A 25,988-nucleotide genomic window follows, 5' to 3' on the forward strand; every position below is an offset into this window, starting at 1 on the left:
CTGGGAGTTTTGTTTTAAAATGTCATATTATGTTTTTCCCTACCCTTTTCCTGATTGAGTTTAATTTGATTTAGTGTAATTAAGAAAAAATCCCAAACAACATACAAGTTACACGATGCCTTCTTTATGTCAATTAGTGAAAAACAATTTTTTTTTAATGATGTTACCTTCAAAAAACTACAAATGTATTTAAATCTAGCATTTTTTCCCCTTTCTAGTTGCCTTCTCCTTAAAAGAAAAACACTTTCTCTATGGAATATGGTCTTGTTTTAGCTTGAAAGCACAGATTTACATCTCATCTCTGAGTCTCCACGGTTCCTCCTGAGCACAGCAAGGACTAGTTCACAGGACAGTTCCAAAACAGCATTTTAGAAATATAAACACAACCCCAACACTTCTGATAAATAATCCATTCAATCCCTGGGAATATCAGGAAAGACAGAAAAACGATAGCACTAATAATAAAAACGAGAGCTGCCATTATTAAATAGAGGAGTTATACAAAGTGCACTTTAACTGAAGCTCATTTAAACATGCTCTGGTTTAATTAGATTTAGTTTAGCCACCTAAAAAAATCCCAGCAGAACTTGTGGTGGGGCTTTCACTGCTGCTCCCTGCTGTGAGCCCACCTGTTTCTGCCAGCCTCGCTGTCCTGGCAGTCATAAAATCCCTGGGTCGGCTCCACGGGCTGGGGCAGGTCACAGGGACAGGCTTCCAGACTGGCTCGCCGCAATGTTTGGGGGAAAAAAAAGTTTTTTGAGTGAAAACCTAGCTTTGCCCAAGATTTACCGTGCTAAGAAAACGCAGAAACAAATACTGCTAAGCATCTAACTTTTTTTTCAAACAGTGGGCTTCCAGGCAGGGAACAGACCCGTCATTTCAAATAGCTTTTCATACTCTGCAAAAAATCTATTTAAAAAACTACACTGTTTTAAGACAAACCCTCCCCCCCAATATAATAATCTTATATATTTAAAAAAAAACGTACACAGGTACAGCATATATCAGGAACAATGTCTCTGTGCTTTTGGCTGTATATTTGGATGCGGGAAAATTCTCCTCCTTGGAATAGTTTCCTTCCCAGGGAGTGCTCGGAGCCTGACCTGAATCCCAAGGAAGCAGCGTTCGCAGCAAGCACCTTTGGTAGCACGGACCGGGCAGGGAGGAGGCTCCCATGAGCCACAGGCGGGGAGTGACAGGGACTATTTCTATATAAACAAGCCCAGGATCAGCTGAAGTTGCTGTTCACTGGCAAATGAAAATAAAGAGACAATTCAGAATCAAAGGTGAGTCAAAGAAAAAATATGTCCAATAAGAGGAGGCAGCCCAGACAATCAGTCAGATGCCAAAACATGTGACAGACCCAGAGGCAACTCCAAAACAACCAAACCAACTGCCTGTGGAGTCTGCCAAGGAGCCAGATGCTCCTGCTTAAAAATATCTTCCGCTGCCTTGGCATCTGCATTTTCTGCCTGCCGTCAAAAGGGGAGGGAGAGGAAAACGGGAGAGCGGTGCGGGAGTAGGGGTGGGGGGGCAGCAACTAATAATATTTTTGCCATTTTAATTCTAAGTACTTCTGATTATTCATTTGCAGTTTGTCATCATGTCACCGGAGAGCAAAACAAAACCCCAGCCTGGTATAGGCTGGGAAGGGAAAAACAGGCAAAGCTCTCTATGCAGAAGGGAAAAAAATGTTGAGAAAGATCTAATAATTCCGCATTGCTGTGGGTGGCACATTCCTGTTAAGGTGATAAAAAGCTATAAGCTGCTGGAGTTGGCAGTTTACCACCCAAGAAAGCGTCCGTGTGCCCGGACTTAGATCCCTGGCTGTTGGCTGCAGGGCCCCAGGGATGGAGCCAGGCAGGGGATGCTCCAGCTTGCACAGACCCAGGGTGTCCCCGAGGTACCCCAAGCTGTGCAGTGGGGACGAATAGGGAATGAATTGTACTGAATGAAAGTATTGCTGCTATTAATCATAGCAGCAGGTTTTGGTTCACAGAGGCTGTGGCTGCTCAACAGAGGCTTAAAAGGCACTTTTGTAATATTAACTTCCTGAATGAAGATGCAGATTCTTTGTTATTGTAGTTGTTGATTAAACCCATTAAATAAAATATACATTCTAGAAACTTTAGATTATTCAATAGGAAAAGGTCAAAGAAAAGCACAGTCAAAAAAGGAGACAATTTGTGCAATTTCTGTTACGGGAGGAACTGTAATGCAAAAAGTATTATCGCATCTCAGTTGTATTGAAGATCTTTATCTCTTGTATGAAAGTTTTCATAGGTGAATACACCCCTTCAGAAATTAAATTGCAAAACAGTTTTGTGTTTCTTGATTCTTTCAGTGGGAATCAGGAATCCCACGTGTGGTCTGTCCCTCTTATCACCTAACTGATCGCGTGGCCTCGGTTTCTGTACACACAAAACGTCCGTGCTTCTACATGTTGGATGCATCCCTCACCGCTCCATCCCAAGGAAAGCTGCGCTTCCATAAAGCCAGTGCTGTTGGAGCAGCAGGTACTGAACAAGACTCAGAATACAACACTCTCTGTTGAAGAGTGATTTTGCCTGAAAAGAGTGTTTGTTTTTGTAAGATAGAAATCAGAACTTTATCTTTCTTCTGAGCTGCCCAGGTTGGGTTATTAGTCAGGAGGGTTTGGGACACTAAGTGCATCGGGGACTGCCTCGACTGACATGCTTCAAAAGCAAGAAACTTGGTACTAAATGAGAGGCATATCAGAGACCATCACTGCCTTTTAGAAAGCAAACAGCGCTGAAGGTCAGGTCGAGCAGGGCTGGAGTAAAATTGCACCCCAATCCCAAGCTCTCATAAAGAACAGAAAGATCCTTTTGTGATGTTTCACTTATTTTCCCACTCAGATGCATGGTGGGGCTCAGCTCTACGGTGTTTGTTTCAGGGCAAAGTTTCACAACGGCTGGTCGCTGGCAGAGAGGGCAAGCTCTGGGCTCGCAGCTTCTCTCTCAGTCCCTCAAGCAATCTGGCACCCATGGGACTGCCACCAACTTTTCTGCACCGAAGGGTTGAACTCCTTGCTGAAAATCTGCGCTACACCTTGTAGGCTAAATTTTGCGTACAGAACTCATTTGCAGCGAAATGCAATCGCAGTAAATAAATAAGTAACGGGAGCCAAAACGGCAGCGTGGTGAATCGGCAAGCTTATTTCAAATAAATTGAAAGAACTTGCGGTGACAAACGTTTTGTGCGAGTCTGGTACTGAGATTGTAAGAATTTTGCATGTCTACATAAACTGACTGATAGCAAAGGAGTTTCTAGTCCCCCTCATGGCACACACAAATGTCTGTTAAAGACATAAATATTTAAAAACAACAGCTAGACTAAGAGGGTTAGCTTTCATTTCATCTAATTTGGCAAGCATTAGATACACCCACCAGAAATCATTTTATTTTGTGTAATTTAATAGCAGATCTATCGTAGCATCGCAGTTTCTGACATACCGAAAAAAATCTATGTGGCCTTTTTTTAAGTTCAGAATTAATGTAAGGCTGTATTTCAAATGTTAGATGGAAATCAATAAAGATTAAAACCTTTCTGTGTTATTCACTTGTTTGCATCCTCTGCTGCAAAGTTTATTTGCCTTCCTGCATGTAATACAGAGACTTTGATCCTTGTTCAAATATCTCTGATTTTTTACCTCCCTCATGTTTGATCTGGTTCTCAGGTGAGAAATATTGGCAAAACTTGTTAGAATTACACCTGCCAATGGTAGCATACAGGCTAGCAACACAAAATTATATAAGCTGTACTATGCATGCCCTTTGGATTCCTACACATCAGAATAATATTCCCATAGAAATCCATCTGAGATTTTAATTTATTAAACCCTATCTCTCCCCCCCCCCCCCCCCCTTAAAGGAATAGATGGAGATAGGGAGAAAGAAGTGAGATAACATCAAATAAACCAGGTTTAGAATGGTCATGGATGACCTTCACAATATGCGTTTTGCAATTTTGGGTGGATTAGAGGAAAGTAATGACGGCTTTGAAATGAGCTTTTGGATAAAGCTTGGGAAACTCTAATCATTACAAATCCACTACTTAAGAGAACAATTCTGTGTAGCACACTGCAGCTTTAAAGCATACATGTCTTGTTTTCTTTCCTCCTCTCAACAAGCTTATTTTGCTTTCACTTATTCTAGTCTTCTTATAGGAGCCCAGTGACTGTTTTCATTTTCTGCCCTGCCTTTTAATTTAAGGGAGCCTATTGTTTTTTTGCCATTGCATTGCCCTTACAGTGCCTTTTGCATTTAGCTTAGGACTCATAGAGTTAACAGGCTGGGGAAGAGAGAGAGTTAAAAGAAAAAACCACTTGCATTAAGCCTGAAGCCTGTCACCTTTTCTTGGCAATTACACTGCTAATGGCTGGGTCCCAAGCAAAGTGGCAAAGAATATCTCTTCTCACGTTCCCAACTCACAGTGCATTCCCAAATACCAGATGGTGTTTTTGGAATCCATTTCACTATGTTTGATATGACAATACTTTTGTATAATGTTAAATTATATATAACTATTTCAAATAGCCGATATCAGAACAGGGCAAGAAAAGGAATATTAGACGCAAGGAGGAAAGAGAGAAGCTGAAGACTGAAGGTTCTCGTCTCCTCCTGTCGTATCTTGTGTCTCTCAGATTTTTGTATAATTTGAACAAAAGAGGAAATAAAAGTGGTTCAACAGACTAGCTCTCGCAGTGGTACTATACAGAAATGGTGTTGTTTCCTTCCCAGAATTTGGTGTACATCTTAGGATGCCTGCCAGCTCTACAGGAGGCAAGTGCAAGATCATAAATAGTGCAGAGGAAGCAGGCAAAAAGAAAAGAGGAAAAAAACCAGTCAAGAGTAAACAAGTCCCACCATTTTCTTTACAGAATTTTCCTTGAAATCCTGGGAAAAACAAGTCCCAGAAAATGCAGGAGGGGTAAATCGGTACATCTCCATTAACTTCAGGGGAACTATGCCAGTTGACAGGAAATAAGCATTTGGCCCAAGATATTTAAGTTGAAGTAACTTGGATCTATGTAGTAAGTCTTCTATATGTCTTACTGAAGGTGAATCCAATCTCACTTGCCCCAGATTAGCTCTTCCAGTTTTATGTGAACACTGATGGATTTACAGGAGTTGGAAAATATCCACTGGAATCAGGCCTGCAGATTTAGTTGCAATACAATTCATCACGCCTGAACTGAAGAACAGAAGTAGCTTGGCCATTCCTCAGGAGACAACCAGGACCTCAGCTTTAGGACGCACAAAGATTTTCCTTTTGTTGGACACACTACAAACAATTTCCTAAGAACAGGAAGAAAATGCACTACCAAGGGAAAAAAGTATTCAAGATAATCAGTGTCCTGTCAGTCTGCCAGTGATACCACTTTCATTATCAGAATCCCATCGCTTAAACACCAGTTAATTTCATGATTTCTAAACTGAAATTGTTTACTTTAATGTAGCCAGAACTTTGTTTTCTTCCTTCTCTGTTGCAGCTCAAGGCACATTTTAACAACCAGCAAGCTTTCAGGATAAATGCTTACCAACAAAAACACTTCCCAAGCTTAACTGTAACATGAATATTGAAACTATAAGGACACAACATCTCAAGTAATTTGTCTAGTTCAATCAGTTTTTTTCCTGCGTATGCCACAAACCTGTGGCGTACATAATCCAAATGAAGGTTTCGTTCATATGGCTATGCATGAGCAACTTACCACGTTAGTACTTACTTTTTACACAACAAAATACTGATTTTTCCCTCTTGATTACTTATACTGCCAGCATACAGTAAAGATTATCAACCCCTAAAAGGATCATACAGATCCAGTGACTACTACATAATTAACAATAACTTGTAGTAATGCAATTTAAGAGTCTTTTTAATGGGCATAGATGGCAGAATGTATAGCCCATCTTTCTTTGTCATCCTAGAAAAGGGGCCCCATGCGGAGCTGCTGGTTGCTGAGTGATGCTTTGTAGTCTGTACCAGACAGTTGCACAGTACCAGCTGCATTGGCAGGTAGCCGAAGTGCAAAGAGATAGCTGCCAAGCTATGCTATACAAAGGAAGCAGTGCCAGAGAGAAAGGGACCTTTGCATGAAGTCACCTTTGACCCTGAAGCCAGCATGGATCCCATATTCATCAATTCCAGACAATTGCATCTTTCATTCCACCACAAACTATGATTAGAAAGGGCCCATTTGATAGTGATTGTTAGTTTACAGTTCCCAGAGATTGGATTATTTAATCTTTAGTTCTGTTGGCAGCAATATTTTCCCTAACCTTTTGTAATGGCATGCCAGTGATAATCTAACATATGTATATAGGGAGATATACACACACACACAGAGGCACCTCCCTTCCCCACCAAAACCGGACGAAGAGATAAAGATGCAAAGAAAAGGGAAAAGCCGCAGCACGCAAAATTCACGTTGTTTGGCAAACACCATGCTAACGTAAATTTTCAGAACTCAGTCTGGAAAGTGCAGTGCGCTCTGTGTGCAGCAGTATCTCAACTTCTGGCCACAGACCTGACTTTCCTGTAGTTCTTTCCATTTGACAGAAAAGCTTTTGCTTTAGAGAATTGAGATATATCAGAGGCATTCTTTTCAGACAACTGCAGATTACTTTTTTTTTCAAATTTCTATAAATATTGATTGCCTGTAGTACACACAAAAAGAAGAGGAAGATTAAACAGATTTTAAAGGCACTCATGAGAAAACTACCAATGACAAGCAAAACCACTATCTGAGGGGCATGGGGGGGAGACAGTGCACAGAATAAAAGCAGCAGGGAAGCGTCTAGGCCTGGTTCCTACTACTGCTCTCCTGTGTGTCTAGCTTTGATATTGTGAGTCCTATCGAAATCAATGGCAGAACTCACAAGGTGCATGTGTATGTCAGCACTTGCAAGTTTGGGATCTTAGTAAATGGGTCTTCAATAGCAAACTGGCCCCATATTCCCTGCCCCCCCCCCCCCCCCCCCAAACATCAACACAAGACTTCCTTGAGCAATAAAGCAAGTTGCTGGCACAATCAACAAGTAGCTAAAGAACATAAGAAGTCTGAGAATATAATTCTCAGCAATGACTTTCCATAGTGTTCAGGAGAAAAAGGGGTAAAACCCGCACCAAAATCAAATAAAGAACTAACATTTGCCATCAGAAGTTGAGAGAAAAGGAAAAAAAAAGAAAAAAAAAAAAGGATGGGAGTCTATAAAACTTTCATGAAAATCTTTTTTGATCTGATCCTTTGGTCTTATCTCAGAGATGTTAGCTGAAGGGAAAAAAATCCCTCTACCTGAAGGCTGGCCGTATTGTGCTGCACCTGACTTCTGGCTCACATGCGAGACCGTCTGTTCTTTATTTTCACTCTGTATGAAGCTAATGGAATTTGCAGTTGATTAACCTCAAATCTGGAGTAATGATCCAGCCTGGGACTGCAGCTGGCAATGCTGGGGCTATTTGTACTTCTTAACCGAGTAAGACAGCAACAAGTATAATAGCACAAAGGTAAAGGTCCCGAATAGACTGGTAAATGTCAGAGGTGCGTTAAAGGACTTGAGAACATGACCTGAGAGTGCGGACCGCGTCCCCCCTCCCCACAAAGAGGTGGGAGCACCAACTCTTTGAAAAATCAATCACAAGATAATACAATAAAAAGTATATGGCTACACTTACTCAATGATATTCTACAGGGTACAGTCAAACCACAAGATTTACCCCTTCTGCACACCAAATTCATGCATTAGAAAAAGGTCATCTATTGAGGAACAGTCACTGTAGAAAATTTAGGAGACACAGGGTCCTAAAACTTCTCTACAACTTCTGTTTGTGTGAGGGAAAGCAAAGTCTTCATTAGATCGGCACTGCAAAATAAAATTCAGAGTAGAATTACACTGTATTATTTGTATTTATTTATTTGTGCCAATTAATTATTCTGTCTGAAATATGATAAATGGCAGCTGAATTGCTGCAGATAAACACCACCAGAAAGCAATTCCAGCATTTTTTTCTTAATAGATGTGTTTCTGTTTTTTCCTTCACAATTGTTCAAAGCTTCAATGAACAGAATTACACAAATGTGCACCAAACCTCGGAACTAATTTAGTTTAGCAAGTGCTTCACACATCTTCGTTTACTGAACAATGTTACTTTCAAATCATGACAACATTCTTCCTTCCTTGCCTCATGACTAATACAGTGTTATTCAAGCCGCTCCTCTTCAGACACTTCAGATCTTTACAAATCTTTCCCCCAGCTTTACCACCTGATTTCTAATTAAAATCAAACTGAGAAAGTTCCTTCCACTGATGTAAATTCCACAACCCCAGGCCAGTGACAGGCACTGCTGAAAAAGGCATTGCATGGCTTTACTTCCATGGCATCATTTGGAAGAGAAACTTCTCTGAAGAGTTAGATAAAATGAGCAGAGAGCTGGGATGAACTGTGCTTGGTCTTGAGTTCTTATACTGCTTATTAGATAAGTAAGTCTTAATGTGATGTAGTGAAAACAATTTTTCAGTCTGAGGAAGATCATTCTTTCCATCCTATATAAAACTTCCCAAATTAATGACTACCAGTGGACTTCCCTAACACTATGTGACTGTCTGTATTTTATTTATATATCGTGCATGTAAATATACATGTGCACACGCACACACACACACACTGTGTGTACTATATGTCAACAACTAATCAAAAATTGTTTGCCCACAAGCATATGTGAAAAATTCATCTAAATAATTGTACATTTAATTTTTAATGAAATCCCAGTAATCCACTCAATTTACCAAACTCCTACTTAATATGAAAGTGGCATGCACAGAGATCTCTGTGTCTTACACAGTGTGAGCATACGTACCACTTCAGGCATCCTCAGTCAAGTTTTATTATAATATTATCTTGATTTTGAGATCACTGCTTTTATTTGTGTGCAGAGTGAAGAAGCATATGCTATACAAGTAACCCATAGTGTTTGGCTTAAAGGCAAAATAAAAGTCAGCAATAAATAAACAGTAAAAAACAGACTGCTGGTAGATGGAAAGACTCCACAACCCATTAGGTCTTTCCTGTCTTTAGTTCCCTAATTCTGCAAAAGCTTATACTCCTAAGTAACTTTTCTTATAAAATAATGTACTGCAATTATAGCATCTGTCTTCAAATACTGATGGAAACCCATTAATTAACATCTAACAACCTTTTTGAGGTAAGTGAGTTTTATTATTCTACTCCATAGATGGGGAGGGTGAGACATAAAGAAATTAAAGTGATAGATTTGGCAGACACCTACAGAAACCAAGGGAAATGCACTGCATATCTGCTTGTAAGAACACATGTTTAAGCAGGCACCTGCATTTTGCAGGTGAAAACACCTACAGCATACAAATAACAACTCTACGCCATCCTCGTGCACACCCATCCTGGGGTGTGCACCCAGAAAACTCGTTAGAACAAAGAAATTTGCAAGCATGAACACATACATGGAAGTGCAGGTGTTTGATTATTTCAATCCAAAGCACATGAACAGATGTTTGCATCAAACTGAAATTGTCACCATCCTCAAAACTCTGCAGCTCTGTCATTCCACCCTTATTGGTCTGTTTATTTTTCATATTCCAGAAGGCCTCGTCTCACACTGTTTTTCAGGGTACAACTTCCACTCATTTTGTCTCCAGCCCCTTATCCTGTTGAAAGGGAAAATAAAAATTCCCAGCCCATCAATCCTTCTGTTCTTAGGCAGCCAATCATTCACTTTTTGACTAGATAAACATTTTTTAGTTAAGGTTTTGTGCTCCCCCCCAGTGTCTCTGCATATCACTGTCATGAAGATCTTGGTTTTTTATGCAGGATCAATTCCATGATCACAGAGCAGATCTGAAAACAGATGTGTTAGGACAAGTAACAGAAAGGTGGACTGCACCATTCAAAGATGGGAACAACCGGTTCCATAAGAGCATGCGGCTCCTGAGGTTAATGTGCTGTGAAGCCCCAGACTTTATCAAGTTGCAAGCGGGAGACACCAGGATCATGGCTGTGGGACATGATGCACAATGGAGCATCAGACTTCTCTGAATCCTAGTGCCACAGGGGCACGTTGTCAGCCTGGTCTTTGCTCTTGTTTGTTTGTTTGTTTTCCTTTTCTTGGTTTTCACCAGAGTTTACAGCAAAGTTCCCTAAAATATTCCCTGAAATTTTGGAATTGAGCAGATGCAATCAAAAGTGGTTGCACTGCTGATCACGGGGGACATCTCCTGGTGCTGGCATGGAGCCTTTTTTTGTTTGGCCACTGCTGTTGTCCTATGGCTCTTTGGCTTCCTGCTATGGAGTTGCCTCAGTGCAGAACAGTTTGGGCAAATGAGCTACTAATCTGCAATTCAAACCATGCCTCTGCATCTGAAGAGAGGAAAATAAACCCACAAAGTTATTTGTCTGTGCAGTGGTCCAGTTACTGGAGGACCAGAGCAGTTGGTAGCCCATATGTTACTGAACAGGATTTTAAGTAACGAAAAAGAAACAACTTCAAAGAGGGATTTGGAGAAGAAGAAAAAAAAAAAAAAAATCTTGTGATTCACTGCCTCTACTCAGGTGTGCTATCTTGGCCACCGCTCTTCATACTGCCAGAAAACATATTCTCCTATCAAAGCCTGCCCTCCTTCCTGTCTCCTTTGCAGTGCCTGTGCTGAATACCCATGCTTCGGTCACTCCTTTTCTTTCTATTCTTTCCACAAACTTATATCAGAAATTAGCAAATGTCATTGCTTGCCAAGAGCCAGGCCTTCACTAAGGACTTCCCATCATTTTAGGCCTATGTTCTCTTCCTACATGCCCACGTACTTCTGTGGAATGTATTTTCCGCATTTCTCTGTGGAAGACTCTTAAAAAACTTCATTAAGAATGAAAAGAATGGGTGTCCGTAGAAATATAAGTTTCAACAACTCTACTTACCTCCATAGTGAAAAGTTGTATCCTATAAAATCAGCTGAGAGAATTATAATCTGTAAGGAAGTTACTACTTTAAATTGTTTAAGAATTATTCATTGATTTTTGAACATGAGGGAATTCCTTGGATGTGTTAAATAATGTCTTATGCCACAGTTTCCTTCATTGCGCATGGCAGACAGACAGCTGATCTTTTAAGCCTCATTTCCTTAGGAAATCAAGATAAAAGGAGAGGAAGCAACAAGTCCTAATGCAATGCTTATATACATTGCAATTTCTCTAAACTGTAAGTCCTCATTAGCAGCAGATCACGAGTAAATTTGAGTTTTACTTGTGTTAGCTTACAATCCTTGAAAACTTGTTCTGTTTGCGCTCTTGTAAAAACCTGGGTGATTTACCTTTCAGTCACTGCCCTAAATAACCCGTGTTTAGCCTATTCTTCTTAAGCTATTCTTTCAAACAGCATCACAAAAGAAAATTTCTAGTTAAAAAAATACTTGCAAACAGAAGTGCACATGCATGTTGTTTCTATTTGTTCCCAAGAGCAAACATAAATGCTGACTGAATGAACAATCAAATGGGACGGTTTTTCTCCTTTCTTCTTGAACATAAAAGATTAATTTGGGTCACTTTGGAATACTCCTCATATTTCCTTGACATAAACCAAAAAGCCATGCTCAACTTCCCATTTTCTTTACTAGAGTAAAGATAACTACTTATAAATATCAGCATATTTCCATGCAGAATCAGGTCCATTTTTCTCCAGCCTAATTGAATTCTGGATTAAAAAAAAAAACACAAAAACTCCCCTCTAATTTACTCACAAACTCTCTCAGTTATGGAAGTACTCTGTTAGCGACCACGTACGCCCTGTGTCTTTTGAGTTAGTCACGTTTAAAGCAGAAAGGCCTATTTGAGAGCACTATTTGTGCTCTTAATTTCCACACTGCTCCTATTGACAACCTCAATCCGTGTGTGTGATTCCAATTGGGTTGTGAAATTAATATGGCTGTTTGCGTACATCAAGGGCAACCTGCACTCCTTTGAAAGCAAGGGCATTGCAATTATTGGTAGTAAAAGTCTACAAGCTTATAGTGCCATCTGTACTATCCAACACTTCCACCCATATCTAGTTGTATTGCTAACTTTGCGTTTCACAGCCTCTGAAAAAAAAAAACCACCAAAGAACAACAGACATGCTCATACAGGCAAAATATTTTGAATCTCACTCCATTAGCCAACACATCTATTTAATCTGTTCTAATGATTTTTATCTTATTAAGAACTACTCTTCAATAATCTACTCTATGGAAAATAGATCCAGAGATCTTCATCACAGTGAACGTAAGTTCTAAACCCTTTGCGCAAAAGAGCCATTGCAGGCTTGTACAGCGCCTGCTCCGAAGACACCTCAATCAGACTGGCTCCTGCTGCCTCGAGATCAGTTGGATTTCTTGGGAGTGTGGCAGGGCCTCTGCTTTTTGTGGATGGATGAAGTACAAGTGTATTGCATATGTAAAGTGTGTGTATGTACATGTACAAAGAGCTCCAGCATTTGCAACGAGTTCTGCAATTATTACCTGCAATACTTGTGAAAGAGAAGTTCCTAGTGACATTAATGGAAATAACAAAGATATTATCAATCCAAAATATGCTATTATGAACTAGCACATTTATCTTCAAATATCAACAAAGAAACAACTTGATTCATCCCAAAATCATCTTTAAATATTAATCAGTGTCAGTGACCACATCTGAGGGAGAGGAGTGAAGCATGCTTCTAGCAGCACAGCAAGATCCTTTTCACGCTGGGATTAAAACATGGGGAACCTTTCGATAAACCAAAAAATGTTACCTTTTTTTCTTTCATATGAAGGTAGGGAAAACAAATATTTACTGCCTTACTTATAAAAAGTTTCAGATTGTTTTTTTGTTTGTATGGAAGCTGCTGGGACTTTGCCAGCAAAAAAGTTTCAGAATATTCTTTTATTTTCATCTCCATTTTTGATTACTCCTACTATTAGTGGAGGGCTTGCCTAATGTAGCAGCATCAGACTGCTGGAAACCATCACAAGCATCCCGATCAATTTAAAGATCCAGTCCTGGTGTTTAAACTGGAGTAGTATATGATTAGTCTTGCAGCCTTTGGATTCAGATCAAGGTGTTAGACCTTTCAGGTAGTGTCTATCTTTTTCAGTTTTCCTGCATGACCTGGTATTCAATACAGTTTTGACACCTTCAGATCTCAATCTAGTGCGTAAAATTAAATGATGGTGAATAGTGAGTGGTAGCACAGAAACACATTAGGTATAGCACAGACTGACGTTAGAAGTCCTCCTATTTATCCTTCACAAGATAGGTCCTCCAGATCATACTATTACTTGCTTTTCCCAACTATCACAATGATTTCATAACCAGGGGCCACAACAAGCTCTGGAAATAATACATGGGCATCAAGAGAAAGAATGAGCTGGCCCTTAAGGGTACAAAGCTGCGCTCTTCATTCGCCTCCTGGTTAACCAGCTATCTACACACCATCCCTCTCCCCCAGTAAACGCCGTGCGAGGATGCCAAATCTCCGGCTCCTGGCTCAGAGTAGCACTGGGAGTCCAGACAAAGTTTTTTTTGGATAAACTGGCTTTTCTCTCTAGTCCTTCCTCAGGGTGTCCTACAGCTACGCCATCCTGTTACAACAAATGCGAAAGTTTCTGAGGGGAAGAGGGTTGGACAAGGGTTAACAAGGCGCATTCTCCTCTTACTAAAATGATGTCATTTCCCTCCCCCTCCCTGAAAGTATCTGTTGCTTGGTTGTTTACATACTGAAGTTAATTTAAAATATATATCATAGAACTGCATGATTTAAAATTGAAGGAATTCTTGTATCTGAAGACATTTATACAAATTTAATTTAAACGTCCAGTGCTTCAGTGTTATTAAAAAGTATTGGGTTTTAGCCACAAACTACCCATTTTCCTCGTTTTCCATATTTTCTGCAGAAAAATAAAGACTAAGAAAACAGAAGTACTGATACATTGTAGAAATTGTCCCAATGAGTTTATAATCCAGTGTAAGTTACATGGTACTGATAAGTAAAGGAAGTTCAACCAGACAGTTTAATCCTCCAATTTCCTGTCTTCTAATCAGCCACTGACTCCTCTGGCTTTAAATTAGAAACATTCATGGTAATATTCAGGACAGGTGAAGGAAAAGAGTAAAAAACAGCTAGGGCAAATACTTGTAGGCAAAAGGAGACCACGTATAGAAAATGATGATGCTATAAAGTATGTGTAACGATGCACTGAATACACGTCTTTAAGTTATATATGGAATTTAGCAACTCAGAGAAGGAATAATTTTATTAAAAACATTTATACAGCAGCTGAGCAGTGTATGAACATGTGAGAGTTACTATATAAAACAAAGAAAATCCATGCTGCAATGTTACACTGTTCACACTTTGTTATTTTTATAGAAGCAGGAGCAGGGTAATTATTAATACATGTATGCTTTCTGATATACAGTAAGTTATAAGTAGGAAGCACAAATCAGCAAAGCCACGTATGGTTCAACAGCATGTGGGGATTACCATGATAAACTTAGATGAGAGTATGCATATGCACATATGTATAGATACGCTCAGTGATTTCAATGAGAAATACTACTTTTGAGCTTTTCATGCTTCTGACTTTTTTAGCTTCGGTAGTGATAATTAGCCTTCCATATGATGAAATTAAATATTTATTAGATGTGCCATTATTTTTAATCTCATATAGTGAGGACTCTATTAATTCTTAATTGATGGAAATGCTAGTAACGTTTTGAAATTTTCATATTTTTTTTTACTGCATAAATTACCTGAGTAATTTCAGCTACTCCTCTGAAAAAATGGAGCACAGAGGTATGAAAAAAGTATCTACCAAGAGCTTCAGTGAAAAAATGATGTTGACTTAAAAACCTTTAAAGTAACAAAATGACAATTTCCAAGTCCAGTCCTACTATCTTTAATAAATTCCCTTTTAACTTACAGCACCTAAAGAAAATAAAGGCATATACACTGAACTATGGATCGATAGCTGGAGAATAAAACTAGAAAACAGTTCTTTCAGAAAGTGACTGGAAGATCTGCTTTAACTGTCGTATTCAGTAACAGCAGTTTGCATGCTAACTCATACATGGAGTCATTTGAAATGGCTTCTTATTTATTAATGAGGCTTTTTTCTTCAGATATTTCACAAAGAGAACAGTTTGGGTTTTGAAACTGTTTGCAATGTGATAACTCAAATTATGAGGGTCAAAGTTGGCTCTCAGTCACTCAGGTAAGTAAACCTGGAGTCGCTCCACTCCTCTTAATGCAGTGACTCCAGGCTGATGGCAGTGTAAACCTTGAGCAGAATTTGGCCCAGGGTCTTTAGGTTTGTATTGTCATTGAGAATTTTCCTCCAGTATATACCTTCGCTGCACGTGTATTTCAATAACCCCGTGCAAAGGAATTTTGCAGACAATCCCTTATTAAACACATATAATAGTCACATCATATTGGCTTGCTAGAGCAAATAATTTAAAAAAAATAATCAGCTTGAAATAAATGTTTATAAAAGTAGCACAGCTGCACATATTTGTTACAAATGCAAGACAGAGTACTGAAACTTTTCTACAACTAACCCTTTAGTGTCTCTATGACAGCACCAAATTTAAATAAGAAGTGCCAATGATTACAAAATAATGATCATTTTTCCAACAAACTAATTCATCTCATATCTTCAGGCTGCTATACCAGTTAAAGTATTTGCTATTACATATATATTAATAAAATATATAAATCCTTCTTAAACAAATTTACAGCGTTTGGGGGAAAATTTTCTGTTAAAATGTCACATTAGAATATAGCCAAAATAATACTGTTTCTGCATTTACTTGATTAAAGCATAAGAAAAAAATAGATTAGGTATCAAAAGATTGCCTTAAAACTGTGGTGACAAATACAATTATTGCTAAAATGTACAGATCCTGTGGGTTCTACCGAAATAGTTTGAAACATTTCTAACTGTCTACAAGAAAGAAAAATAATATTTTTCTTTTACTTTGACCTCTTGGTATTTTGGCAAGTAACATAAAATATATTAGCCATTCCATCAGATGGCTGGAGAGAAAAACTAGCTGTGATGAGGAAAAACGAATTAAAGGAGCATTAATAAAGATTATCTATGAAAGAAAATAAGGTCAAAATTAGAACTCTGCATTTTAAAGCCACCTTTCAAAAATGCAAGCTGCTTTGCCCAATGCTAAAATCCATTCATTTTACTAATCATGCAATCAACCAATCTCCATTATCTCCAGCTAGCTAGCTATAAACATGCTATAGACTGGAGTGAAAGAGGGAGAGTGTGAGGTTGAGAGACACAGAGAGAGAGAGAAAGAAAGAAAGAAAGAAAGAAAGAGAGAGAGATTACTACACCCAGCCTTTTATAAAGCCGTTTCTTTCATTATAACAGGTCTTTTCATCAAAATGACACAGAACCTTTAAATTTGGGCATAATACTCCAGTACAGTACACAGCTATAGCTTAAAATGGATTTAGAACCTGCTCCAGAAAGAAAACAAACTCCCTCGTTTGACACACAAATTGTTTACGATTCATTAAAAAGCAAAATTGCATATCACAGTGCTGGCAGCTGAGTCCATATGGGTGCAAGGGGTATTCACTCATCTCTTTGTATGCTGGCAGTACCAAACCGAAGTTTAGCACTGTGCAGCTGAGATTTTGTGCAGCCAGACGATGCATGAGGTAATTTTAAAAGCTTTACTTGTCTTTAAAACATTAAAATCTGCTCTCTAGCTTACTTTTGATTAAAAGAATGTGGCAAATGTGATGAGGTTTGGGGGTAAAAAAAATAATAGATATCTACTTTTTGTTGTATGTTTTATATTCACAGGCTGTATGAAAAACTGCTTATTACTCCATCAATAATTGAAACTTTGTATGAAAATTATTTGCAATTAACACATCTATTGTAAAGATCTTGAATTATTCATTTCAGTTAAAAATAACATCTCTTTCATCTAGCGCAACTTCTACAGAAAAAGGCTATTTTAGTGATTTTTTTTTTTTTTTTTTGTTCTCTTAGAAAATAAATGGTGTGACGTTCAAGTTTAAGGAGAACTTTCTGCAATGTTTAATCTAAACAACAGCATATGTGGTTATAAAACTGTTTATTTTTAGGCAAGTGCATTACTAAATGTTTCCAGCATTTTTACATATTATATTCACAGTACTAAAACATCTGTGAAATAAATGTGACTGAAATGAAACTTCCTCGGACACTTTCTATAGGGTGATAATAACTGCCTAATAATGTTTGAGGATACTTATTAAATAATAAACATGGATGTACATCATCATAAAAGCAGCTGATAGACAATAAAAGAGGAGTGGTAAGAAAATACACAAATGGCTTAGAATAAGGCAAAATCACAGCATGATATAAATCGTGTGGTTAAAACAGGTACTTGAAAACTTTGCTTTGAAAACGATAACTAAGAATCAATAGCCTTATTTACAGGGGTTTAACAAGCTAGAAAAAAGTCACATGAATAATCAACAGTTTATGTGCATGCAAATACCCCTTCCCCCTCCAACTTCCCCTGGCAGAAAGTCTAATTGGAAAATCAGTACTATAAGTAAAGTGGTTAGCCTTCCCTATTCCCATTAACCAAAAGCTGCATGTTACATTTCACTGGCAACCGCTGGCAAACCTCTAATAGACAGTTAAAAAATTAAGAGTTTAGACAAAACAAAACGGAAAAACCCGAGCCCAAACACCTTTAAATACAAGCCACATGATATACACAATGGCCACCACCAAGCTGCAGAATAAAAACCTTCCGGATCTCACTTTTAAAAGTCTTTCAAGTCCTCAGAGGTCTTAAACTTTCCAAATGATACCAAAATTGGTCCGGGGCGGCGAGGGGGAGGGAAAGCCCCCGACTTGTTTCAGCGTATCATACAATGAAAGTGATCATGCCTTGTTTTGTAATTCCACTCGCCAGTCCTTTTTTAACTGATATCTATGTGAAACGAGCTGAGGTTCACGGTCCAGTTAGGAGCGGATAATACATTCATTGTCCTGGCAGCAAACTTTTCCTCTCACTGGAAGAATTCACGCTTGCCACAAGAATAATAATTACAGAAAACTAAAAATGCGCTGCTAACGAATTAATCCCTAACGGACAACACGCTAACGAGGGCAGTAATGATTTGAGGACTCTCTTCCTCACAACAGGACTTGCATCTTCTGCCACAATGGGCTATTGTGCATCCTCCTAACTCACTATACCTCTTATAGATTCAAGATGTCAAAGGTTGTCTGGCCCGGCTGACCATGACATGCTAGTTAACTCGTTCTACGGAGCACGTTGGGACTTTATTGAAACTTTAATTGCGCCCAAAAGCAGCTAGAGCCAGACTATGTGGGATCTGTAACACATGGCTCCAGGTCAGCACAGCCCGGTAACCTGTTCTAACGTAAACAAGCGGAGGGAAAAGTTAGATCGGGGTCTCCGATGAAAGGCAGCACCTCGCAAAACACGCTCCTCTCACACGTGATGATTTTACACCACGACACTACCGCACCGTTCCAGGCTTTTACAGTAATCGACTTGCTTTGTAACGGACTGAACTTTCCACCTCCCCTCTTTACAAAATATTGCATGGTAAAAAATGCACACGCACACAAATGCTTGAAAGCAGCAGATAAAGTAAAACAAACTGAGCGTTAGGCAGCCGACTGCGACAAGTTACTCTGCACAAGGCTTTTTCAAACTACTTCTTTGCATACTTTTTTTTTTTTGTTTTCCCTTTAAGGAGAATTCAAAAAGCTTCCCTCTGGAAACTGTAGTGCACATTAACGGTCTCCTGTTACACAGGGGAAAGCACACAAGTGGGACAAGTGTGAGGCTGCTCTACTGAAGAGTGTGAAAAAAATCAAATGTTAATTTGATAAATGTGAGGTCTGGGACATTTTGTCAAAGAGGGAGGGAAAGTAGAAAAGGGAGAAAAAAAAAAGCAGCCCTGCTGCCAACTCACCATCCACCAAGTTCTGGCCGAGATGTCGTAGCAGAGCTGCCATTTGATGGAGCCGTCGGAGGTTTTCCCTGCCATTATGCTGTCAGCAAGCTTCATCTGATGCTAACTCACGGGAGATAAGACACCTAATTGAGAAAACATTTGCACTGGCATGTTGGGCAACATGTAGCCCGGTCCATACCATATGGAATCATGGGTAAAAAAAAAAAATCTCCTTGACAATGAACCAATCTCTCACAGACCCAGTGGCAAGGTGAAGTGGAGATGAAAAGTCATCTGCTCCTAGCACTGTCTTCTCCTCTCTCTCTCTCCCTCTCTCTCCCCCTCTCCCTCTCTCTCACTCTTTTTTTTTTTTTTTTTTTTTAAATAAGAACCCACTGCTCAACATCAAAGAGAGGCGGTCAAAATTAGGGCTTCATCACTCAGATGATTTTGGTCTGCAAGGTTTTTCTTTCCTTTCCTCTTTTTTCTTTTTTAAGAAGAATAAAGAGATTTAATAGGACAAAGGCAGGTAGTGGACTGCGGAGGGAGATCGCCACAGGCTATTAGCCTAAAATTTCTGCTTGACAGATGGAACTGCTTAGAGACTATCATGCAATGTTTTGGGTGGTTTTTTTTTTTTTTTTTTTTTTTTAGACTTTCAGTCTGATTCAGTATCTGTTTATCGCAGCTACTTTTCTCATGTACGTGACTGGGGGGGAGAAGGGTGAGCAAAAAAAGAAAAAGATTGCATCTTTTTTCTTTCTTTCATGATTGTGCATATAATCATTCAAGCAGTGAAAGGCAAAACAAAAGTATAAACTGCTCAAGTTTATTTCTCAATTCAGTGACGGAAGCTTTCTGAAGGAATCAAATGCTCTTTCATTTTTTTGAGACGTTAAAGTTTTGGCTCTTTGTTCCTTCTTGATTTTAGATACCAGATCTTATTGTTTAAATGAATGACTTTTCATATGAATGTTCAGATGGCTAAAGTGCTCCCTAAGAACTGAATAATTCCCCCTTTTTTTTTTTAAATACAGTTTTTCTACCATATTTTTTAAAACTGGTTTTTAATGTTACATATCCTAATACCATCAGGTGATAACCACCAAAGCCTCAGAGGTTTGTTTCTCTCTCCTGCAAAACTTCTCTGCAACATTCAAAATTTACGTGAGGAACTGTCAGATAACTTGGAAAAAGACAACTCCAAACCAAACAGTTTTGAAAAGTTATGAAATCCTGCTATTGTCCAATATTAACGTCTTTTCCTGGAAAACACAGTAAAAGATAATCATATATTTTCCCATCTCAGTTTCTCACTACTTCTGGTGCACTGTAAAACCAACAAAAGTATTACTTTTATGACAGCTGACTATTAAATAGGCAGTGAATGCTTTCCATTTAAATCGCCCCGTTGTATCACACGGAGCGACGGTTGCTCGGCTATGACCACCACCACTTAATAACAGGGCACTTCAATCTATACAGTAGTGCCTTTCCTCAAGTGCTCGAAAAAATGAACTTCTGAACTGGCAAACGGACTCTTGCCAGGAATATTTCTTAGGTCTGTTGAGCTATGGCTGATATAACTTGCTCACTCAGAAACAGCTACACTCTGCAAATCTTTTTGCAATTTGGACACAAGAGGAAATGTATAAAAAATATCCACTCTATTTTAAACAATATCCGTTTCTGTTTGTATCAAAAAGGGGAGCTTGTGGGTGCACAATTCTTCATTTGATTGTTTTGTATACTAACTATTGTTTAACTATTTGGCTACAGCAAAATGACAATTCCGGGCTACATAGATTACAAAACTGTCATTCAATACAGGACAGAACTACCTTTCATTGAGCTTCAACAATACCTTCAGATTTCTGTGATATGCAAGATGATAAGCAAATTATTTAGGGTAAACACAAACTGCTAATGTAACATGCAGGGGTTAGTCTTTGGGTTTGCCCCAGCCTTAACAATCTGGACTGCACAAAAAATACATTAGTGCATGATCTATGCGACCACTTAGCATCCCAGTTTGCTTTTTTGCTCCAGATAGCAGGTATAGTCCCACTGCCATTTACAGGAAAGAGTCTGACTAGCATGGGAAGTGTTAAGTTTTAGTCCGAGTCCAGGAAAAAAAAAAATGGACACTGTGCCAGGAACTGTCCTTGCACTGGCTGGCCAAAGCATTTATCGTCTTCTGTTACTGCAGGTTCGTTAACACTACCTGTCCTTTCCGTGGCTTGCTGCTTATTGGAAAAAAACCTCCCTCCAAATAATCACACAAAATATGAAGTAAAATGCGTAAGTAACAATCAGCCTTTGAAGCGGTGTCAGAGTCAATTTTATGCTGCTCTCTCTGCTCCTATCTCTCAAACCAAACAACTTACCAACCCTGCTTATTATTTATTTAGTATTTCATACTCAGTTGTACTGCATGTCATTGCAGTCAAGTTTTGATAAAACTCTATTCCATCTATATGGTTTTCCATCACCTGATGTAGTTACAGATCTACTGACAAACTTTCTCTTGATTGCTATATTAATCACTGCTTCGAGAGTAGTTAGGTCTTCCTATACCCATATATGACTTTGCTTCCCAATATTAATTATAAACTCACTGAATAAATATTTTTTTAAAAGAGCATACACTTTTCAGTTTATGAATGACAGAAGCATGAAACCATTTCCTTCCTGACAGTATAGTAGTTATGTGCAAAGAAATGAGGAGTGCTGTTGGTTAACAGCGTTTTAAATTCAGAACAATTAGGTGCAGTTAACTTTGCCATTGTTCCTTCTGATGCTGGGGATGGTGGGTTCTTACCCGTAGAGCAATTATTCCTTTCATAAGCGGCTGTTGTTAATAGCATTAAAACAAGATTAAATACAACATGTTAAATATTGCAATTATTGTGGAAAATAAAATTATTTGGTGAGCATAATGGGGAGCAAATCAAGCATTTAACATGATCCAGGAAATGCTACTCCAAACAATTGCATTTGTTTTATGCAATTTTTCCCCTTTGATTGCTGACAGATGCCGTTTTGGAAACAAACATCTAAGTAGTTTTCCTTCAATCAGGAAAAAAACCACACACCAGAAAATGGCTACATGTTTTGAATTTAACTCTTGTCAATCAGCATTCTGCACAACACTCCCTGTGAATAGTACTGGGACAAAACGATGCCTTCCAAAGACTAATAAGCCACAAAGATGTTTGCTTCTAAATCAGATCTGTTACGAAGAAAGAAAAAGCCTTCGTGTGGCACAGACATTTGTGCAGACACAGCTGCAAAATAAAAATGCTTGCAATATACCAGTGATATTTCAAGTTTGAAGTAAGTTAGGTGTATGTGCTTGTGGGCAACGGGAGAAGAGATTTGTTTTCCGACAGCTTTAGGCCTCGAGCAATGGATTGAAGTACTTGCCAGTTGCTTTCTGACTTCCTACTGGAGAAGTGGCCAACTACCCACTAATAATTTGCTTAATTGTTGAGCAGAGTTACCTGCCGCAGCACAAACAGTACAAGCGTGCCCCTCTTTATCTCCCCTCGGCAGCACATTCGGATGAGGTCATTGTTGCTATCAAGTGAACGAAACCAGGAATGAATGCTAAAAAAGGCTAATACAGTATATTAATTCAGATGACTATATCAAGCTGGCATTTTACAGTCTACTGGAAACTGAATGCATGAGAGCATTAGAAATGTTGGCATAGCGGGTGGTTTCTCCAAATGTTGGCTTCTACTACTCATGTCGGTAAAAGAAACGTGGCAGAACTGCGTGCAGCTCCCAGTGCTAGACACATCTTTAGGATCTTAGTACTCTTTACTAGATTATCTATTAATTGCATGGTATCCACTGCTCATTAACCCTTTCTTTAATTCCCTTCGCCTCCCTCTATTTCTTCAGTTGCAATTGCTCAGAACCTTCTCAGCTGATTGCAACAGTGTGATTTTAGATCTGTTCCTAATTTGGGAGGCGCTTTCCTTAGGAAGCCTGAACTTAAATGAGTTATGAAGAGGATTTCCTTATCTTGAACAGTGACAATTAGTTCAAGTGCCATGTGACAGCAGGCAGTTGATTTTTGGACAGCCTCTGAACTTATGCAAAGTTGCTGACAACGAGTGTGTGTTCTAGCTTTTGGAAATCCTATAATCCTGGCTTCAATCAAGAGGATCTGCTGTTGCTGAAGGCGTAAACAAGGAGAGAAGCAGCATGTGACCCCTGCTCCTGCACCTTCAAGGAAGCCCAAGCCAAAACGAGTGCAATGGTAAAGCTTATACTGGATACTCAAGGTGACACACACATTGCAGATGATCTTGCTGAACCCAGAGAAAGAGGTCCTTTACCCCATGCAGAAAAGTTGTCTTTGGAGTCTGCATTTCCCCCTGTAGCTCTGTTGTGTGTATTTCTCCCTGCATCCCTCTCGCTCCTCTGATTTTCTTCTTGCCATCTGTATTCCCCTTTTGCCTCATCTGAAACAAGCATCAAGATCTTGTTTCTGACAGAACGGTCTGTCAATATGGAAACACACTGACATCACAGACAGTGCTGTGACTTCATGTCTGAAAGAAACAGGAGGAACAGATGAAAAGAGTGAAGGGGAAGGAATGACACATACAAACATTTTTAAAAAATAAGTAAAAATTCTTCCCTATCAACTCCAAATGTAAAGGAACATAAACCAGATTTATTTTTAAGTCTAAATATAACCAACTATTTCCTAATCTGTGGCCATAACTCAGCACAACATTTCAACATGCTTTTCACCCGAGAGAGGTACCTGTCCCCTAGCAGCATGCGCTTTGCTGGCTCAAGGCCTGCGTGACAGCCAAAACACCCTCCTGAGAAGGACTAAACACGGTCTATTCTGGAAAAAAGCTAATATCAGGCATAATGCTCATACCTGGGAGAAGCCTTTAGAGGGAAAGAAGGACTCCTGCCCTGGACCAATCTAAAACATCCAAGTAAATGCAAATTCATAGAATTAAATTATCCATCAAAACCACAAACTCAGTTTTGATGCAGCTGGATCAAAGGTGGCATTACCCCACTGAGGTGGGGACACAAGACGTGCCCAGAAAATATTCTTACTGAGTACACGGAGGTGGAATATCACCATACTTTTTTTTTTTCTTCCTAGAATGAAATATTAACAAAAGTGTCTAACCATTATTCCTATTACTAGGGTTTTTTTGTATAAGAATTTGGAAGGAGTTAGAAGCCCCACGTTTCCTTTGCCATTTGAAATATTTATTTTAGTTCTACTATTAGAGGGCATCCAGAAGATATTGCTTTCCTGCCATCTCCAGAGCCACTGCAAAACTCTAATAAGGAGATTCATAACTAGTAGGAGAGGAGCTCAAGAAAACTAAAAGGTTAATATATTCTAACTAGATGTTGGGTATAGAATGTCAGATCTGTCAAATTTCATTACAGTTTGCTGCTCAATGAAAAAGATTTGATTTCTTTTGCCACTGTCCTACTATGTTCAAGTCACACAGTGCCAGCAGCAACCAGCCAACGACCACAGGCTGGCACTGAGCGGGCCCGAGTGGGAAGCCAGCCGCAAGGACCATCTGTTTCCGATTTCTAGCGAAGCCAAGATGTGCAGTGAAGTGCATTCCATTCACCCAGCCAGCCTTCTCCCTGCTCAAGTTATTAGTGTTACAAGTGAAATTATCTTTTCCAAACAGCAGGGGAGCTATAATCCTTATGGAACAAGAGTTTAAAAAAAAGAAAAAAAAGAAAAAAAAAAGGACAGAAAAAAGGTCCCCCAACACCCCCCTTGCTTCAAACATCTTTTGTTAAAGTTGTTGATGACACTGTTTGTAAATTTAATTGCCATGTTCACAGGCTTTATAATTTTAAACGATGTTTTATTAAGAACTATATCCTCTAAGGGAAGAATGTGTACGTTGGTTCATGGGATCTAATGTAATAAACCATTCAAATATATTTAGAGTGTTATTTATGAATAAAGTTGAAAATGACAAGATGAATGCTCATTTAAGTCTCTCTAACATGAAGTGCCTTGAAAAACATCGTAGGTTTTAAAGTATAATTTAAAGTGAGAATGCATAAACAGCACTAATTACATGCTACTTACATTGTTTCAATATGTAATGCATATGTTTAACCTCTCAGAGAAAGGATTGGTCTTGGCACAGCAATTGTGGGGATTTAAGGGTATGCTAAACTGATAACTGTAGAATGAGCTCTGACATAGGATATTGGTCTCCTACTGTTACCTAAATGCCAGGTGAAACCAAAGGATTTATAGAAGGGCAGGTGGAAAGGGGGGGGGGTTGGGGGGGGGGGGGGGGAGAGACAATACAATGAGGTGAAACTGAGAAGTTTATTTTCAAAGGGGGAAACATTTATCCTTTGACACCATTCCATTCCAGTGACTTTATTTCTAATATACCATGAGATTAATGATGTGGCTACTGTCACTGTGTCTGATGAACACTGGCAGAGCTGTGGAACAGTTGCTCCCTCTACTATTATTGGACATATTTGTAAATTGGCATATATAAGATGAACTTGTTCCATGTGCCAGCCAATTAGAAAAAATCTTATTCAGGAGAACAGAATTTTTGTATTCCTATTGAATTCTATACAACATACAGTTGGTTTAAGATTGGCTGATTTAAAAACTTGTTTAAATTAACAATGTTTGACAGTTTTCATATCATGCAATAATCTCAATACGACTCATGCAAATCAATTGCAGGTAATTAAGGAAGTAAATTATCATCATGAAACAGATTCCTGACATACCAGAGGTGAGTCGATATTTAAGCCTTTGCTCAGGGAAGGCACAACTGCTGAACGCAGCCATAATCATTCACCATCCTACCCCCAAATGATCTATTCTTTCAAAAGTAATGGTATCATAAAAGAAAAAACAGAGTAGCTTGTTACATTCATTTTCTTAGTCCCTTTCAATCCGTTTTTA

The 25,988-nt window shown here is 38.9% G+C and overlaps 1 protein-coding gene and 2 long non-coding RNA genes across 9 annotated transcripts in view; 2 read left to right on the plus strand and 1 right to left on the minus strand.

Moving 5' to 3' along the window:
* Window positions 1–19,159, minus strand: part of NFIA (nuclear factor I A) — a 360,757-nt gene extending 341,598 nt beyond the window's left edge. For all 7 annotated transcript variants that reach the window (XM_069788571.1, XM_069788580.1, XM_069788575.1 and 4 more), the window contains exon 1: window positions 19,046–19,159. In XM_069788571.1, the coding sequence (XP_069644672.1) occupies window positions 19,046–19,141 (96 nt within the window). In that variant the 5' untranslated portion in view covers window positions 19,142–19,159. The remainder of the gene's footprint in view (window positions 1–19,045) is intronic.
* On the plus strand, window positions 1,226–3,544 carry LOC138686277 (uncharacterized). The gene is made up of 3 exons (XR_011325612.1): window positions 1,226–1,286; window positions 2,345–2,516; window positions 2,918–3,544. It is a non-coding gene; the product is annotated as an uncharacterized lncRNA (long non-coding RNA).
* On the plus strand, window positions 15,906–25,025 carry LOC138686340 (uncharacterized). The gene is made up of 2 exons (XR_011325675.1): window positions 15,906–16,747; window positions 23,165–25,025. It is a non-coding gene; the product is annotated as an uncharacterized lncRNA (long non-coding RNA).
* The last annotated feature ends 963 nt before the right edge of the window (window positions 25,026–25,988 follow it).

The sequence above is a fragment of the Haliaeetus albicilla genome, chromosome 8, assembly GCF_947461875.1.
Source record: "Haliaeetus albicilla chromosome 8, bHalAlb1.1, whole genome shotgun sequence".
NCBI lineage: Eukaryota > Metazoa > Chordata > Aves > Accipitriformes > Accipitridae > Haliaeetus > Haliaeetus albicilla.